Here is an 18,788-nt window from a genome sequence, read left to right as displayed (position 1 = left end):
GGGAGAGGAGCTGCCTTGTTCATTGTGGGATGTTTAGCAGCATCCCTGGCCTGCACCCACTTGATGCCAGCAGCACCCTCAAAACCAGGCATGGCAATTGAAAATGTCTTCAGATGTTGCCAGATGTCTCCTGAGAAGCAAGATCTCCAGGTCGAGAACCACTGGCTCAACTGAGGCAAATTCAATGAATGACGTGTTTACAGAGGTGTGGGCAGGCTAAGGGAAACCTCAAGGAGAAGTAAGGCATCCAAGAATGTGGGGAACTGATCTCACCCCCAGACCTACAGGAATGAGACAGGGAACAGTGTTGCTGCTCCTGGAAGTAGCTGGAACTGTGGAAGTGAAGCCATGGAGAAATGCAGGCCCTGTCAAATGAGGGGCTACATGGCATAAAGATCCATGCTTCTTGCTCATCCTGCCTGTTAATCTCCCCTTGATGGCTCTCTTTGGCAGAATCCAGTGAGAAGTCAGGAGGCATGGGTGCCTCCTGGTACACAAAACAGCTGATGAGGGTGTGTGGAGGCGCTGGACGGACAGACAGGAACCATCTCAGGGAGCAGCACCAGGCCTCAGACACTGGACATTTGAGTCCAGCCTTGTAAATTGCATAGGAGTTTTCCAGGTAGAGCAAACCAGGAAAGGGTATTTCACCCAGAGGGAACAGCATGTACAAAGGCACGGAGTTACAAAAGAGCCTGGCTCCCACTTCATTGTTTATTTAATCATGATTGTTTGTTTGATCGATTGACTCTGTTCTAAAACACTTGAAAGGTACAAAGGCATAAAATTAAAAGTAGAGCTTCCTCCCACCCTTGACCCCAGCTGCCCAACTCACCTCCCAGAGGCCACCTTTCTCTCCAGGCTCCTCTCACTTCTAGAAATAGTCAGTGCAAATACCAGTTAGTAAAGTATATGATGTGTGTCACAAACTCCTAATTTGACTTAATTTCACTGATGTTTGTGGAGCCCCTGCTGTGTGCAGAGAAACAACAGGTAGAGAGCTCTGGCCTTGAACTCCAAGCCCAACCCTTCACAAAACACCATGCAGTTTTAGGCACCTCGCTCTCAGCTTCCAATATCCTCTTCCAGGAAAGGAGGGTCTCCAAGGGTCCTGTCAGCTCTGTGGGGTTTGCCCACAGTTGTGTAGTTCAATTGATGGTTTGTGAATAAAATGGAATTACAGCTGAACCTGGTAGCTCAGACAGTAAAGAATCTGCCTGCAATGGAGGAGATCCAGGTTCAATCCCTAGGTTGGGAAGATCCCCTGTGGAGAAGGGAATGGCAAGCGTATTCAGTGTTCTTGCCTGGAGAATCCCATGGACAGAGGAGCCTGGGATCCATGGGTCCATGGGATCGCAAACAGTCGGACAAGACTGAGCAACTAACACTTTCACTTTTTCAAAGCTGAACCACTGGCAAGAAGCAAATTGTAACGAAAGAGCCTTGGGTCTCTCTCAGGCCCACGTACTGTCATTTTGGGGAGATGAATGAGGTTTCTGTCTCCAAAGACATGTTCTTGAATGAGCCAACAGAATCTTTGTCTAAGAAGAGAGTGCCTACAGTGCTATAGCCTTGAGCATGGACTGACTTGGAAGCCGGTTGGCTCCAACCAACTGGGTGGCACTTAGCCTGGCTCTGAGCTGCCCAGGAAAGACTAGACCCTGCCAGGCTACCCCCAGCTGGTGTGTGAAGCTCTTAGGGGAGTTTAAGATCAAAAGGAGGAAGTGGGAAGGCCATCAGGCTACAGTTATAGGGAACCTGACGGCCAACTGGTATACCTGATGGTACCTGGAAGCAAGAAAACAAGTCTGGGCACCATTTGCCCAGCCAGAAGCCCAGAAACCAGAGCAACCCAGGTCACCAGGAGCAGACGAGAACAGGGCTATTCCCTACTTCTGTTTTTTCTTTCTGATCTGTCTCGTCACCATAAAACTCAGTTCTTTTCTGACAATACCTGTATTTGCAGCACATGCGGCAAAGTTGCCTACCACAGATGGACCACCTGCCTTGTTTTAGATGCTGACCACACACCAGCCCTCAGTTCCTGGCCACTTTGCAAGGAAGGTCTTGATGACCCCCCACTTTGCAAACAAGGCAAACTGAGGCTCGGAAAGGAGAGATGCAGGGCACTGTGAGGTCAGGGATTGTAAATATATATAGTGATACCAACAGGCATTTTGTGTTGGAGAGGTATGGAGTTTTGAGCACAGAGTCAGAGAACCTTAGAAGTCCAGGAGGGCTGGGTTCGTAGGTTACCAGTACAGTCCACACCTGCATCTGATCACCACACCACAGATTAAGCGTCTCTCTAGGGCCCATTTCCCATGCATTCAGGCCTCTTCTTCTCTCACCTGGCATCTTGTTCCAGCCTCCTCCCTGGTCTCTCTTCTTTTCAAAACTACAAGCAGCAGCCAGAGGCATTATTCTAAACTCTAAGCAGACTGTGTCACTCTTTCTCTTAAAACCCTTCATTGGCTCCCTTTTGCCCTCAGGATAAAGTTCAAATTCCTTGACATGGTTTACTAAATCGTCTGTCATCTGGCCATAAGTCTCTTGCCACTCTGCCTCTCTCCAACACCCCCACCCCCAGCTCTGCACCAACTCGTACAAACCTCGGTTTAATTTACCAGATATGCCGGATACTCTCTCTCTCCCTAACCCCTGGACCTTTGCACTTGCTCTTCCACTCACTTGGAACACAGTGTACTCTAGCACTCCCTTTCTCTGGTTGAATACTCTCTCTCTTTTCCTAGCTCCTCTGGGAAGCTATTTCTGCTCACAGCCCTCCCAAGGAGGCTGGATTGGTGCCTCCTTCCAACCCACAGTTGGAACGTCCACCCCCACCCACAGTTCTCGCCTACCTGTGTGACAATTCACTGTGGGTCATATATGCCTATGTGCTTGCCTGTGTCCCCATGAGCTCAAGAGGGAGGGCAGGAACAGGGATCATCTTTTCTCTGCCATGCCCCTAGCTCCTGACACTGTGCCTGGAAAAGAAGAGTTTCTGAACAAAAATACGTGTTGATGTTGTTCTGTCCTTAGTCATATCCAGCTCTTTGTGACCCCAGGGACTGAAGCATGCCAGGCTTCCCTGTCCTTCACTATCTTCTGGAGCCTTCTCAAACTCATGTTCACTGAGTCAGGGATGCCATCTAACCATCTCAGGAGGTGACTGAGGATGAGAGGATGAGATGTATTGATAGATGATTCATACTATGTCAGAATCAGAGAATCACAAAGTCAGAATCGTGGACTTGGTGAGACATAAACCTAAAGTCATATAATCACAGAATATTAGCAACACACAAACAGAATTCAAGAAGCTTAGCATCTCAATATTGGAAGAATTCTTGCATAGGCACCTTGTCCAAGGACTGTTAGTGAGTTTGCTAACTGCTAAGTCACTTCAGTCGTGTCTGACTCTGTGTGACCCCATAGATGGCAGCCCAACAGGCTTCCCCATCCCTGGGACTCTCCAGGCAAGAACACTGGAGTGGGTTGCCATTTCCTTCTCCAATGCATGAAAGTGAAGTCACTCAGTCCTGTCCGACTATTAGCGACCCCACGGACTGCAGCCTACCAGGCTCCTCCGCCCATGACGTTTTCCAGGCAAGAGTACTGGAATGGGCTGCCATTGCCTTCTGTTAGTGAATTTGGAAAGTCTTAATTGTGCCCTTCTATATTATTGAGTTTATATTCTTACATGTTTATATAATATTACATTTATACCTTTTACATATTTATTTAAATATATTCTTCTACAATATTTCTTAAGCACCTAGTTTTTTATTCATCAAAGTGTAGTAGACAGTTAAGGGCCTGTGCAAACCCTGCAAAAATAGTACTTCAGGTATCTGCTAATTTAAAAAAAGGAAGAAAACAAAAGACAGTTTGCTATTTAGAAGGGATTCAATTCAAACTACCACAAAATATAAAGGACTGCAAAAATGTATACCATTCCAAAAACATATATAAGTTATTAAATAAAGATTTGATTTAAAAGAATATAAATGAAGCCTTTAAGTAGGTCTTTTCTACATGCATGTTATTTCTTATTATGTAAAAAGGCCATTGGTAATTGCTTTGTTAACATTTGTAGAAAATGCCAATTCTCTGGTGACAAACTCCACTAGGTTTAGCACTTAAGGTCTCTGCAGTTATAAACGTAATTTAAAATACTGTTAATTCTGTAACTCCATCAGTAAAATAATGTGACTTGGAATATGGCAGAAAAAGATACAAATTATCATGCTGTGTTTTAAAAGTAGTAGGTACGTAGAACCAATGTATTTTTCAACTAATAAGTGTATACACTTGGTATATATAAATTAAAAGTTGGTTTAAGATAGTCATTAAAAAGGTATCCAAATATTTAAAGTATACAATCATAGTTTCTGTAATGACAATGGGTATTCTGCTTGTTTTACATTGTGATTATAGAGGAAGATTATTGTTTTTAAAAATACACATTTCACAATTTGGGGGTAAACAGTAATCTGAAAAGAAATAAGCATTACATTATCATATGAAATATCTGAATTTCTTTGGTTCTGGGGATATCTTCTGAAAATAGCCTAAAGCTATGGCTGTAACGGAGAAGGCAATGGCATCCCACTCCAGTACTCTTGCCTGGAAAATCCCATGGACGGAGGAGCCTGGTAAGCTGCAGTCCATGGGGTCGCTAAGAGTTGGACATGACTGAGCAACTTCACTTTCACTTTCACTTTTTTATTAATCAATGCTTACTAAGCCAATCGTTGTGCTGGGCAACTGTTTTTGTTTTTGTTTTTGTTTTTTAAATCTATGGCTGTATAATAAATTATCCTAGTTTGAAACAGCAAACATTTTTGACATCAAAATTTTTGCATGATAGGGCTTCAGGAGTGGCTTACCTCGATGGTCTGGGTCTTTCATGAGGTTGCAATCAAATTGGCAGCCAGGGCTTGACCGTGGCTGGAAGATCCACTTCTGAGATGGTGCACCCACATGGCTGGCAGCTGACAGGAGGCCTCAGCTCCTCTCCATGTGGACCCCACCACAAGGCTGCTTGAGCTTCCTTACAACATGGCGGCTGGCTTCCTCAGAGCATGTCATCCACGATGGCAAAATGAAGACCACCACGTCTCTTATAACCTCGCCTTCAAAGTCACACTTTTAAATTTTCGCAATATCCTTACACAGGACAGTCCTATTCAGTCTGGGAGAGAATAACACAACAGTGTGCATACCAGGAAGTGGGGCTCGTTGGGGGCCATTTTGGAGACTGGCTTCCACAGCAGTGTTGAACAAGACTGACAGCAGACTAGAGTTGACAGTTTGGGCGGAAAGAATAGAGGAAGACAAATCGTTATACAAAGGAATAATTTCAGATCGAGGTAAGCACAATGACAAAAATCAAACAAGATCATAAGTTAGAGCAAGGGTCAGCAAACTATGGTCACTGGCCCAATCTGACCTGCTGCCGACTTTTGTCAATAAAGTTTTATTGGAACTCAGCCATGCCCATTCACCTTCATACTGTTTATGGCTGCCTTCATTCTGTAACAGCAGATTTAAGTAGTTGCAACAGAGACCATCTGGCCTGCAATGCTTCGTCAATTTAGCTAACTTGGTCAGAGAAGGCCACTCCAAAAGGCAACATTTGAGCAGAGACCTGAATGGTTAAAAGGACCTGGCCAGGAGGAGAGTTGAGAGAATGTTCCAGAAAAATGAAACATCAGGGTAAAGGCTGTGAAGCTATGAGATGAGAACAGTTTTGGTGTTTTGAGGAACAAAGGGGAGGCCAAGGGGTTGGAACAGAGTAAACAAGGGGCAGGGTGATAGGAGAGGATCTCAGATAAACAGTCAGGAGCCACTTTATGTAGGGTGTTGGGGCCCTAGTGAGGAAGTTGGATTTGGTTCTAGGAATAATGGGAAGCCATTGGAGGGTTTTAAGAGGGAGAGGTTGGATCTGATGTGAATGGGAAGATGACAAGTATAATTTGGCCCCATCCTCTGAATAAGACAGCGCCTCTACTGCCCCTGTAAGCACAGCGGTCCCAGAACTTGTGGGTCTTAGAAGATCCAGGTAAAGACCTTCAGTGTATTTCACTAACAACGTGCTCAGGGCTCAGCATCACTCTGGCCAGAAAGTCCTCTCCCTCGACCTGCTTGGGGTCTCTGATCTCTCATCCCAGCTTGCTTCTTCTGGATCTAGGACATCGGTGAAGTTGGAAAGGCCATTCAGTTTTGAGTCCTGGATTCCAGACTTTTCCTGACACGGACTTACCTGTGACCATGAGAGAATCAGGCAAACCCTCTGGACCTCAGTTTCCTCATCGGTAAAATAAGTGAGAGTCCGGTCTGCTTGGGGCAAGACAGGCGATTAAGGGTGGCGTTGTGCTGGACACATGTGCCATAGTTCTCGCCTGAGCCCAAAGGACACGTATTGGCCCAGACTGGGGTGGGCTTGGCCAGGCTGAGGTTGCTGACTTGGGTGATGGGTAAAAAAGGCCATTGGTCCATTGGGCAAAAGGCTTCTGGCAAGCCCTCTCCTGATTAAATTTTGAACAACAGGGAAGCTTGCTGCCTCCCAGATCCCCTTAGGGATGGCAGACTTTGCCGGTGGGCGAGACTGTAGAGGGAGATGGGAAATCAGTGTCCATGTACAAGTCAGCTTTGGATATTAGACAGAGCACAGGATCTGGTTATCAGAGAGAACCACGCCCCGCCTCCCTTATTTAAACCATCACCTCTTTTATCCCTAGTTTTCTCACCTGTGAAATGGGTAGAGTCCAACCTAAGATGTTTTAAGGTTGTAAGGGACCCTAGCATTTTGTGTACTATTATGAAAGAAAACACACTGACAAGTAAGTTATGACATAATGCTTTCTCATCACTTAGAATTTTTATTTTATTTTTATTAAAGAGCTCTGAGACTTATTTAGGTGTTATCTTTAAAAGCATACAACACCCTCGCACATAAATATAAAGGAGAATCTAAGTGAAATAAATTAGTTAAGAACTCCTAAAACTTCTTCCCAGTCAGCATCCAGCTCATCTAGATAGCTTTTCTGCACATCTTCTTTGTCCATATTTTTTCATGCAGTTTTGTCCTCTATCACTGTTGAAAGATTTGATCACCCATCACTCCTTGAAAGAATGCTCCACTATGGTCTTCAGGACTTTCTTCCAACCTGTTTAGTCCAATTCTGCAGGTTTGACCCTGGGGCTTTCTTGCTCTTATTGGAAGATGTCAGTGGGAAGGTTTTCAGGAAGCAACCAGGACTCAAATGGTCCTTAAATCAGTAGTTTGTGAGGAATACACAGAGGGGGCAGTGGACCAGTCAGGCCACCAGAAATGACCAGAACCAACCAGGTATGACTGCCACCTGATTTGACCAGCGTGATTGTCAGATATGACTGATTTAAAGACATATCCTAACCTCAGAGATGTCATGTGAAAAAAAAGGTGCATTGAAGAATTTGAAAAAAAAAATCACAGCCACTGCTGCCTGTTGGGTTTCTGCAAGGATGAAGGGTGGAAAGCATGGGACCAGCTCTGCAGAAGCCATCTCTGGGCAGCTCTCAACTGTTCCCTGACTCTCCTGCCCGGGCCATCGCCCTAGCACGGCTGCTCAGGTTTATGGCGACAATCGCTGCTGCTGCCAGACGTGATCTCAAAGCCATAAAGGCCTTTAACAGTTTCACTCTCCCCTGAGATAAGCTCAGGGAGCCCTTCTCAAGGCCGGGGAGCAATTTCAGAGCCACAGGGGGAGGGGCCAGGGTTGCACAAGTCGGGGAAACGGAACAGGTTTTATGGCCCCGACTTCTCTAAAAACACTGTGTTCTCATATCCTCCGTTTGAACTTGCTGGTGACACCTCAGCACCTGGAGCACAGTGACATTCATTCATTCGTTCATTCATTCGACAAACAGAAAAGAGAGTGCAAGGCGTACCGCTGTGACGGTCTGTGTGGACCCAGGGCAAGTCACTTACTCTCATCTGTAAATCAAGTTCAGTTCACTGAACCTGCCTCCCAGCCCATTGAGCCAGCCACGTGAGACAGGGAGTAAGGCAGCACCCTCAGCATGCAGGAGGCCCGCAACCAACATTGCCTGAATTGCTTTCCCTCTCCATCGACATCTGTCTCACCAGTCCTTGGTCCCTTTTTCTCCTTCTTTTTTTCTTTTTTTTTTTTTAAAGTATTGAATTTGTTACAATACTACTTTTGCTTTATGTTTTGGTTTGGGGCTGCAAGACAGGTAGAATCTTAGCTCCCTGACTAGGGATCAAACCCATATTCCCTGCATTGGAAGGCTAAATCTTACCCACTGGACCACTGGGGAAGTCCTCCTTTTCCTCTTTCTGACCAGGATGGTGGAGGGACCCAGACTACAGTCACCCCTACAGCGCTCTGCCACCTATACATCCTCTTTTAAACGAGTTCAAGCAACTCTGGATTTTTTTCTTTCATCTTAAAAAAACTAAGGTATTAATTTCCATATTCTAAATCTGACTTCTTTTCATGCATGGCTCTGCAAGTTTTGGTGACTGTATATAGTGATGTAACCCCCACCACAGTCAAGATACAGAACATTTCTATCACCCCAAGACCCCGCCCCTATACTCCTTTGTATTTAAACCCCCAAGCCACCCCTAGCCCCTGGCAACCACATTGTCTGCCCCAAGAGCTTTTGCCCTCACATCAAATCCCTCTCCTGCTTCTAATTTTATTTGCCAGAAAGAGCTCCCCAGGACCTCCTAACCCCAAGTGTTTGCCTGATTAGGGAAGGCCCAACAAGGATAATCTATACATCATAAAGTCACTGGCTTGGGACCTTCATTACGTCTGCAGAATCCCTTCACGGCAGCTCCTAGATTTGTGTCTGATTGAGAAGTATAGAGAAAGTGCGCAGAGACCAGGGGGCGGGAATCAGCTTAGAATTTCGCCTACCCCATCAGCCTATCCAAGCTGTCATTGTCTCTCCCCTGAACCACCGCACAGACCACCGCTGGGCTTTTCTGCTTCCATTCTTGTTCCTTGGAGTCTGTGCGCTACACAGCAGAGAGTAATCTTTTAAGAACGTGAAAGTGAAAGTGAAGTTGCTCAGTCGTGTCCGACTCTTTGCGACCCCATGGACCCATGTAGCCAACCAGGCTTCTCTGTCCATGGGATTCTCTAGGCAAGAATACTGGAGTGGGTTACCATTTCCTTCTCCAGGGGATCTTCCCAACCCAGTGGATTGAACCCGGGTCTCTCGCATCAGAGGCGGACACTTTAACCTCTGAGCCACCAGGGAAGCATCAGATCACATCACTTCCCTATTGAAAAACGTCTGAGAGTTTTCATTCTCATGGCCCCACCTGGTCCTGCCCACCTCTCAGACTCCATTGCCTCCCACTCTTTTCCAGATCGGAGAAGGCAATGGCAACCCACTCCAGTGCTCTTACCTGGAAAATCCCATGGACGGAGGAGCCTGGTAGGTGGCAGTCCATGGGGTCACTAAGAGTCGGACACGACTGAGCGACTTCACTTTCACTTTTCACTTTCATGCACTGGAGAAGGAAATGGCAACTCACTCCAGTGTTCTTGCCTGGAGAATCCCAGGGATGGGGGAGCCTGGTGGGCTGCCGTCTATGGGGTCACACAGAGTCAGACACGACTGAAGCGACTTAGCAGCAGCAGCAGCAGCTGCTCCAGACACATGGACCACGGTGCTCAGTCTCTAAGATGCTCAGCTGGCTCCTGCTGCCGGGCTTTTACACTTGCGGCTACCTGGCATTCCTTTCCCCCAGCCCCTCCTCAGCCTCCAGATCTCAGCCCAGATTCGCCTCTTTGGGGAGGCTCTCCCTGACCCCTAACATGATGTCATCACATCCTCAGTACTTTCAATTGAACCCTTTTTATTTCCTGTTCACTCATTCACAATACCTTGTTTTACTTTTAAAGAACTTGACTGTTGGACTGTCTGACAGCTCTTGACTATTTCAAATTATCTTTTTAAAAGAGTAATTGCATTTTTCTATTTAAAAAATTATTTATGTATTTGGCTGTTCTGGGTCTTGGTTGCAGCATATGAACTCTAAGTTGTAGTATGTGGGATCTAGTTCCCTGACCAGGGATTGAACCTGGGCCCCCTGCATTGGAAGCACAGAGTCTTAGCCACAGGACCACGAGGGAAGTCCCTCAAATTACCTTTTTAAATGTATTCACTCAAGAACTGTCTGTCTGTTCCCTCTAGGAGGTAAATCTCATGAAGTCAGGGACTTTATCTGTCTTGCCCACCTGTGTACCTGGTGCCAAGACAGCGACCCAGCACATAATGGGCACTCACTACATATGTGTTGAGTGAATAAATGAATGAATGAACATTTCTTTGGGATTGGTCCCTTCCTCTACATCTCTTGCCTCCATATGGTAACAGCTTCACCATCTCTCACCTGGTCCAGCACCCGAGCATCTTCACTGGTCTTCTTGCTTAAGGCTGCACCCCATCAAATCCATCCTTGACAAAGCTGCCAGAGTGATCCCTTGAAAAACACAGATCTGGCCACAACCTTTCCCCAGTCTCCTATCTCCAGTGATTTTTCTGTTTCTCCCAAAGAAATTCCAGTTTTCCAGTGTTTGAGGCCCCCACCCCCTGGCCCAGACCATCCAACGTGGCTTGCTTCCAGGTGTGGATTGAAGACTTAAGTGGGCATGCTGAATGACTTCAGGGTTACACAGAGATGGCATTCAATCCCATTGCCACCAAAGCCTGTCTCTTTACAAGTCTTCCTTCCTTTCAAAAACTTTACAGAGAATGTTTGGCTAGCACATCTCTCTAGATATTTGTCAGGTCCCCATTTGAAGAGGAAAGTGCAGAACTTTCCCTGGGTGATCCTCTCTGGCTCCACCTTGAAAATAAATCACTTTCTTTTTGCTCTAATTTTGCAATCATCGTCTATCTACATGGCAAAGTGATACTGGTTTTCCATTTACATCAGTGATCAACGTAAAGACAATGCTTGTGAGTTGACTGAAAGAAAAAACAGGGGGAATTCCCTGACACTCCAGTGGTTAGGACTCTGAGCTTTCACTGCCGAGGACTGGGGTTCAATCCCTAGTCGGGAAGTAGGATCCTCCCGGCTTCGCGGTGTGGCCAAAAAATCATTAATTAAATAAAATCAGACTACCTTATTTAAAAAAATGAAGAAAAATGGTAAGTAAGTAAGGTGCAGTGGTACTCGGGTGTGGAGGGGATGTGACGAGTACAGTGACTGCAGGCTGGGAAACACTGGTCTCCATCCTTCCTCTCATCCACGGGCTGCCTGCCAAAACTCGCTGCCCCGTCTCTCTCCTTCTCTGTGAACACACACCCATCTTTTCTCTGTCTCACCCCTGCCTCTAAATCTTCCAGCAAATGAGACTTTCCCAGACTGCCGTCCTCCCCCCATTCAAAGGACCATCTCGCCTGCTGTCACTCTCTTTTAGCTCTTAATATTCAACTGCTTGTAATTTTTTTAAATAATTGTTGACTGGTTTTTGCTGCACGGGGTCTTCTTTGCTGTGCTCGCGCTTTCTCTAGCTGCCGCGAGAGGGCGCTACTCTTCGTTCCGCTGCTCAGGCTTTGGGCGCATGGGCTTGGCCGTTGTGGTGTATGGCAAGCATGCTCTGTTCGTGCGGGGTCTTCCCACATCAGGGATGGAGCCCGTATCCCTGTGTTGGCAGGTGGATTCTTAACCACCGGACCACCCGGGAAGTCCCTGCTTGTAATTTTCCCTTCTATAAGAGAAAATTGTAAACTAAGAGGGAGGCACCTCATGGTTCTACCCCTCTGTAAATCCCAGGGTTCATTGGCACAAGTCTCTGCCCCTCAGTATTTGTCAAATAATGAACTTTTATCCGTTCACACTGCTTCTGTGCTCAGCATACAGTGACTGACTCATCGGCTTCCTCCCAGGTCCCATCATGGTGGTCCCTGGAGTCAGACAATGGACGTTTGAATCTCGGCATTGGGCCAGCTCTGAACCATGGACATATGCCATCCTCATTTGTAAAACAGAACAATAGGAACACCTGACTCAGGATGTTGTCATGGGGATGAACGTATGCCCAACAATGTTTGGCAGAGAGAAAGTGGTCAATAAATGCGGGTCTTGAAAGAGGATACGGTTGTAGCTTCTCCATCATTAGATAGTGGCAGAGAATCCTGTAAGACAGGTCTCTTGGGTCTTGCCTTGGAATTTACAGATGACACACTAATCCAAGAAGTGTAGGACAAAGGTGATCTGGGTTCCACAGAAGAGGAAGTAGGGTGGTCCCACCAGTTTGGGGTGATTGCATGGACATTCCTTTGGATGGTCACACAACCCATCACCCAGAGTCCCTCCCACTTCTTCCCATTTATTGAGGGATTCCATCTGGGATAAAGAGATCAAAGCACGCAGTGTCATGGCTGGGGAAGGAGCCTCTGTTGCGGGTAGGTGAATTCCCAATTCTTGGGGGGCCACGTGGGTTGGTTGAAGAAGGCTGGGTTTGAGTCCCGGCTCAACTGCTCCCTGGCTTCGTGCCTGGGACAAGTTCCTTCACCTCTCTGAACCTCAGTTTCATCACATCTAAAATGGTGATCATGGGATGTGGTGTTTGCCACCTGAGCTGATGTTTTGCAACAAAAATGGAAACCAAGCTTGCAGCTCGGGCTGCCCAGGCGGAGATTTGAGATTAACGGGGGCAAAGGGCTGATGAGGTTGGAGGAGCCAAGGCCAGAGGAATTTATGGCAGCCCAGGGTTTATGGTTTTGATATGGATTTATTAAGCACGCTCTAGGACTGCAATAGCCTGCTCTGTCCCCCACCCCCGCATCCATACTGGCAGCGGCATGGATGAGGTTTCTGATGCAACATTAGAGAGATTACTTCCTGGTGCTCGTGAGTGGAGGAAAGGCCCAGGGGACGGTAGGAGTGGCTCTGGTCAGGCTGCAGTGAAAGGGTGCTTTTGAAGCTGGAGAACTCAGTGGTTAGCTTCTCACTAGAGAGGAGCTAAGTGAAGAGTCTACACTCACAAAGCCCCCCCGAGCGGGCACTCTGTACACCTTATATACACGGCAGCTGTCGTAGCTGCTGTGATCTCATTCAGTTCAATCCTGACAACACCCCTGGAGGGAGGGATCATTTCCTTTTTACAGATGAGGCTCAGAGAGGAGTGACCTGAAAGTCAATCACTGAGATATGTGACTTCCAGGTCAGAGCTTTGGTCCCCTCCCTTCGTGAAACAGAAAGAGTCACCCTGCTCTACCGTCACCCTGCTCTACCGTCACCCTGCTCTACTGTCACCCTTGACCACACCTAGCCCAGCTATCAGCAAGCCTCCATCCCACCATCACTGAATGCTGTGTTGTGCTGGTGAATGGTGGACAATTGGCCGGCCAGGAAACGCCCTGAATTGCAATGTTTGCCATTTTTTTGTGGTGTAAATGCTTCCACCATTGCTATCCGTGTGGCATTGCCCAACACAGAGTTGGAAAGAGCAGCTAAAAAATCAAATCTCCCAGGCCAGCTCCAGCACACCGCTGAGCAAAGCAAGGTTGTGGTGGCCAAGGTACAAGCCCAGCCTCCTGGGTTATCCGGGGACAAAGTGGGTTCAGACCTGGCTGGGAATTCAAAATCTTATATTGGAGTACGGTTGATTGACAATGTTGTCTTAGCCTCAGGTGTACGGCAAAGTGATTGAGCTTAACATATACCTATTCTTTTTGAAGTTCTTTTCCCACTTAGGTCCCAAAGAAAGGCAATGCCAAAGAATGCTCAAACTACCGCACAATTGCACTCATCTCACACGCTAGTGAAGTAATGCTCAAAATTCTCCAAGCCAGGCTTCAGCAATACGTGAATACCAGATGTTCCATACTGTGAACTTTCAGATGTTCAAGCTGGGTTTAGAAAAGGCAGAGGAACCAGAGATCAAATTGCCGACATCTGTTGGGTCATGGAAAAAGCAAGAGAGTTCCAGAAAAACATCTATTTCTGCTTTATTGACTATGCCAAAGCCTTTGACTGTCTGGATCACAATAAACTGTGGAAAATTCTGAAAGAGATGGGAATCCCAGACCACCTGACCTGCCTCTTGAGAAACCTATATGCAGGTCAGGAAGCAACAGTTAGAAATGGACATGGAACAACAGACTGGTTCTAAATAGGAAAAGGAGTATATCAAGGCTGTGTATTGTCACCCTGCTTATTTAACTTATATGCAGAGTACATCATGAGAAACCCTGGGCTGGAAGAAGCATAAGCTGGAATCAAGATTGCCGGGAGAAATATCAATAACCTCAGATATGCAGATGACACCACCCTTATGGCAGAAAGTGAAGAAGAACTAAAGAGCCTCTTGATGAAAGTGAAAGAGAGTGAAAAAGTTGGCTAAAGCTCAACATTCAGAAACATAAGATCATGGCACCCAGTCCCATCAATCACTTCATGGCAAATAAATAGGGAAACAGTGGAAACAGTGTCAGACTTTATTTTTTTGGGCTCCAAAATCACTGCAGATGGTGACTGCAGCCATGAAATTAAAAGATGCTTACTCTTTGGAAGGAAAGTTATGACCAACCTAGACAGCATATTAAAAAGCAGAGACATTACTTTGCCAACAAATGTCCATCTAGTCAAGGCTATGGTTTTTCCAGTAGTCATGTATGGGTGTGAGAGTTGGACTATGAAGAAAACTGAGCACTGAATAATTGATGCTTTTGAACTGTGGTGTTGAGAAGACTCTTGCGAGTCCCTTGGACTGCAAGGAGATCCAACCAGTCCATCCTAAAGGAGATCAGTTCTGAATATTCATTGGAAGGACTGATGTTGAAGCTGAAACTCCAATACTTTGGCCACCTGATGTGAAGAACTGACTCATTTGAAAAGACCCTGCTGCTGGGAAAGATTGAAGGCAGAAGGAGAAGGGGACAACAGAGGATGAGATGGTTGGATGGCATCACCAAGTCAATAGAAGTGAGTTTGAGTGAACTCTGGGAGTTGGACAGGGAGGCCTGGTGTGCTGCAGTCCATGGGGTCACAAAGAGTTGGACACGACTGGGCAACTGAACTGAACTGAATTTCCCATTTAGGCTATTACAGAATATCGAGTTGCATTTCCTGTGCTATATGGTAGGGCCTTCTTATCTATTTTAAATACTTTGATTCTTTTTTGATAACAATGCTTACTTTTATGAGATTTCCTATGCCTGCTTGTTCCTCATTGCTGGCAGGTTGACCCAGGTCCCTGGAAGTGACCCAGAACAGGGCTCCATCTTAGAGCCTGATGGTCAGTGACAGACCCTGGAAACTTCTTGCCGTTACCTCCTCCCTTACCCCTCCCCTATTCTCTCTACATACTGAGCAGTCGGAATCAAGACGCTAGATTTCAACTCCCACCTCTCAAGGAAAATTGCTTCCCCTGAGCCTCATTTACCTCATTGATAAAGCAAGAGGTAATCATGTCTACCCTGCTTACCTTGAGAAAATGAAAAAACCATAACAGATATGAAAGCATTCTGCATGTAGAAAAGAACTATCTGAATATTCTCATTCTTATTTCTAACACCTGAAAGGAAGACACTCATCCAAGGACTTAGAAAACATAGGCGCCATTTATTTCTTTTTATAAACTTTTGTTAAAATGCACAAGAGTAAGAAATCTTTTTTGCTTCTTTGCCCCATTGGGTGGCAGTGACGGGGCTCCGGGGACAGCACAGGACCTGATGACATCCGCCATGGGAAGATGTTGATCAGTCTGGCGGGACACCAGCCCACTTTCAGAACTGCTCAATGTGAATTTCTAACTTCATCACAATCAAGGCAAATCACAGAGCAATTTGGCAAAAGTAATTGGCTTGGTCATCACAAGAAATCGAGGAGCGTCCACTTCCAAGGCTCTGCTCTCATTTGTCCACCCTCAGGAGAGCCGTGTGTGTTCCGGAAGCTACTGAGAGCCACCCAGAGAAGAGGTTGTCTCAGTGGAGGAATTACAGGGTCCGTGCTTGCCCTCCAACCCTCTTTGAGTCCATGAGATCTTACGTTTTAGGATCACAACTCAGGTAGTGAAAATAAAGATTTTTCCAACGTGGTGGCCTCAGTTTAAAGTCAGAAAAGTAAATTCTCTTTGTGTTTCCTGCGTGGCAATAAAATTATTAAAGTGGCATGGATTTCTCCTCCAGGGAGGTTGATTTGGGGCCAAGAATTGGCCCCTGGCCCAGAAGATTGGCTACCGTTAAAAATCACAGCTACCCCACCCCACCCCACGGGAACTTCTTATCTCAGCTTTGTTCCCATGGCAGAAGTCTGGGCAACAGTGAGGCAGGGTGAGGGGGTCGGGGTGGCAAAGAGGGGCATGACAATGACCAGAAATGATCCCAGCTTCCCCACCTTGCCCCAGACCCATCTGAGCGCCCTGGCTGGGGTTTCTGGGGGAACGCCCCCAGAATGAGGGGTGGCTGAGGGAGGCTGGGCTGCCCTGAGCAGGGAACAACCTTTCCTGGGACTGAGGACTTGGCTTGGTGGAAGGGGAAACCCCAGCTCTGACAGCACTGCAGATGTGGTGATTGTTCTCGGACATCCCGTCCCAATACCCTTCCTGCCTCTCTCACACAAAGCAGTCCCTAATGGTAGAATTTGGGGGGCACTGGGGTGCTGCCTGCATCCACTCAGAAGCCTGCGTGGGAGGTAGGTAGTCAGTCTGACTGCTCACTCTCCTCCCTAAGCTCCAGTTCCAGGACACATCCCTTTAATTCCCACTAGCCAGTGGCACTTTCCAGAATTTTCACAAAGCCTCTAAAATTCTGCATGGATGAGTACTGGCTGCTCGATTCTGGGGTTTAATGGTTTCAGAAGGTATCCTGAGTGATGCTCCACAGAGCGGGTCTCAAACCCAGTTCCCCTTACCTCTCCCCCGCCCCTACTCACACCATCCCATGTCCGGAATGCCAGGTCACATTGGTCCCTCTCACAATGAACTGCTGAATGCCCCTTCCCCACACTTGGGGACTGAAAAGAAAAGGGGTCTAGGAATCACGACTTCTTGATGTTTATCAGCAAACAGGATTCTGGATGCAAACTGGACTTCAGTGCAGCCTCAGGCCAATCTTAGTCCTGGGAGTGGGCAGGGCTTCTGGGGAGAATGAGGCTTCCAAGGCTGCTGAAGCAGGCAGGAAGGTTCTTAACTCAATCCCAGTAAGGACAGAGGGGGCCTTTTCAGAGACGTTCAACCACTGAGGCTAAGAGTGCCTGAGCCTGGCAGATCTGGGATCAAATCTGGCTCACTTACTAGCTGTGTGAGTTCCAGGAAAATGATTTAACCACTGAGACCTCAATTCCTTCTTCAGTAATGATTTCTGGGTAATAAGGAGGATGAAAGGAGATGGGGCAGGTCAAGTGCCTTAAGACAGTACCGGGAGGAAGCGCTCGAGACAGGCCTGGTGGGATAATTCCTCCTCGTTGCTGCTCTCACCTGAGGTTCACCCATCTGTCTTCTCCATCCCCGGCTTCATCTCCCTCACCTGGATGACACCATCAGACCCCATCTGACCTTCCTGCTCTCTCCCAAACTTCTGACGTCTGCAAGACTGTGATCTTCCAGCTTCTGAAAGCTCAGCTCCTGCACATCCCTCTCCAGCTACTCACAGCCTGGGGACCCAAGTCGCCATGCCTCCGTCTGGCGTTCAAGATCCCCAGGCTGTCCAGTGCACCCCCTCTCCTCTAGAGAGCCCCGTCTTTCATCACCTCCTTCCATGGCCTCCTTCTGACCTCCCCGCCTGGTCCAGGCTGTCTGCTCTTCCTTAGAATGTTCTGGCTCACTTGTTCCACCAGCCAGAATCCAGCCCTTCCTTAAAGGCCTAATGGATGGTCTGCCCCTCCCTGCCTTCTCTGACCCCTCCCAGCCTCCCCATAGGTCCTGGCTGCAGTGTCCACCCTGGATTGTTCTTTCATGTTCGGCAGCCTATAGGGACGATCACTCTGACCCGAAGGACCCTCCTAAGTCCCGGAAGAAGGGAAGAGCCAGGGGGTTAGAGGAGAAACGGCGTCCACCTGCTCGAGAGCCTCCCACACTGCAGCGAGCTCGTCAGTGCTTTTCAAACGCTCCTGGGATGACTGGGGGTGTTGTTTGCTCGTCTTCCTCAGCCTCTGGAGAGGTGGCTTTGGAGAAACGAGGATGACTAAGGAAGGGGGACAGTGGTGGCTGCGGCAGCAGAACAGGGATGTGGGAGGAGCTGCCATGTGGCCCAGCCCAGAAGGGCTCTGTGTCCAACATTACACCAGTCTAAGCGGGGAGGGAGCCGTGCTTCAGCAAGGTCACGTGTCGTCTCCAGGCGGCAGCCCTTTGGGGGTGAAGAAGTGAGGCAAAGGATGAGGGGAAGGCAGTGGTTTCAGCAGGAGAAAAGCTGTCCAAGCAGCAGAGGATTTTCCAGCTGGGGTCTCCCCAAGTCACAGCCCCGATATCCAGAGCAAGTGGTGAAGGGGGGCAGTGGGATGCAACCCACAGCCCGAGTTCAAGGGCCCTCGCCTTTCCCATCACTGCTCTGGGACTGGCCCGTGGTCACAGCTTGCTTCACTGTGACCAAGTGACCATCAGGGGCTCTCGGAGGGGGCGAGGGGATCAGCAGAGCCCCCGGCCCCCAGTGACTTGCTAGATGACTTCCTGCTTGGTGATGGTCGGCTGCGGGATGGCGGAGGGGGGCTTGACGATGGTAGCAATAGCTCCGGGCAGAAGCTTGTAGGGCTCGGACCCTGAACCACCGGGCGGTGAAGGCTGTGGAGTCTCAGGGGTGGCTGGAAG

At 47.7% G+C, this 18,788-nt stretch overlaps 1 protein-coding gene across 2 annotated transcripts in view; it reads right to left on the bottom strand.

Moving 5' to 3' along the window:
• Positions 1-15,614: 15,614 nt before the first annotated feature.
• HNF4A (hepatocyte nuclear factor 4 alpha) overlaps positions 15,615-18,788 on the bottom strand; it is a 33,068-nt gene continuing 29,894 nt past the window's right edge. For both annotated transcript variants that reach the window (XM_068987796.1, XM_068987795.1), the window contains one exon: positions 15,615-18,781. In XM_068987796.1, the coding sequence (XP_068843897.1) occupies positions 18,639-18,781 (143 nt within the window). In that variant the 3' untranslated portion in view covers positions 15,615-18,638. The remainder of the gene's footprint in view (positions 18,782-18,788) is intronic.

The sequence above is a fragment of the Capricornis sumatraensis genome, chromosome 15 (assembly GCF_032405125.1).
Source record: "Capricornis sumatraensis isolate serow.1 chromosome 15, serow.2, whole genome shotgun sequence".
In the NCBI taxonomy this organism is placed as follows: Eukaryota; Metazoa; Chordata; class Mammalia; order Artiodactyla; family Bovidae; genus Capricornis; species Capricornis sumatraensis.
The sequence above is the reverse complement of the archived record's forward strand: the minus strand, read 5'-3'. Positions and strand labels throughout refer to the sequence as shown.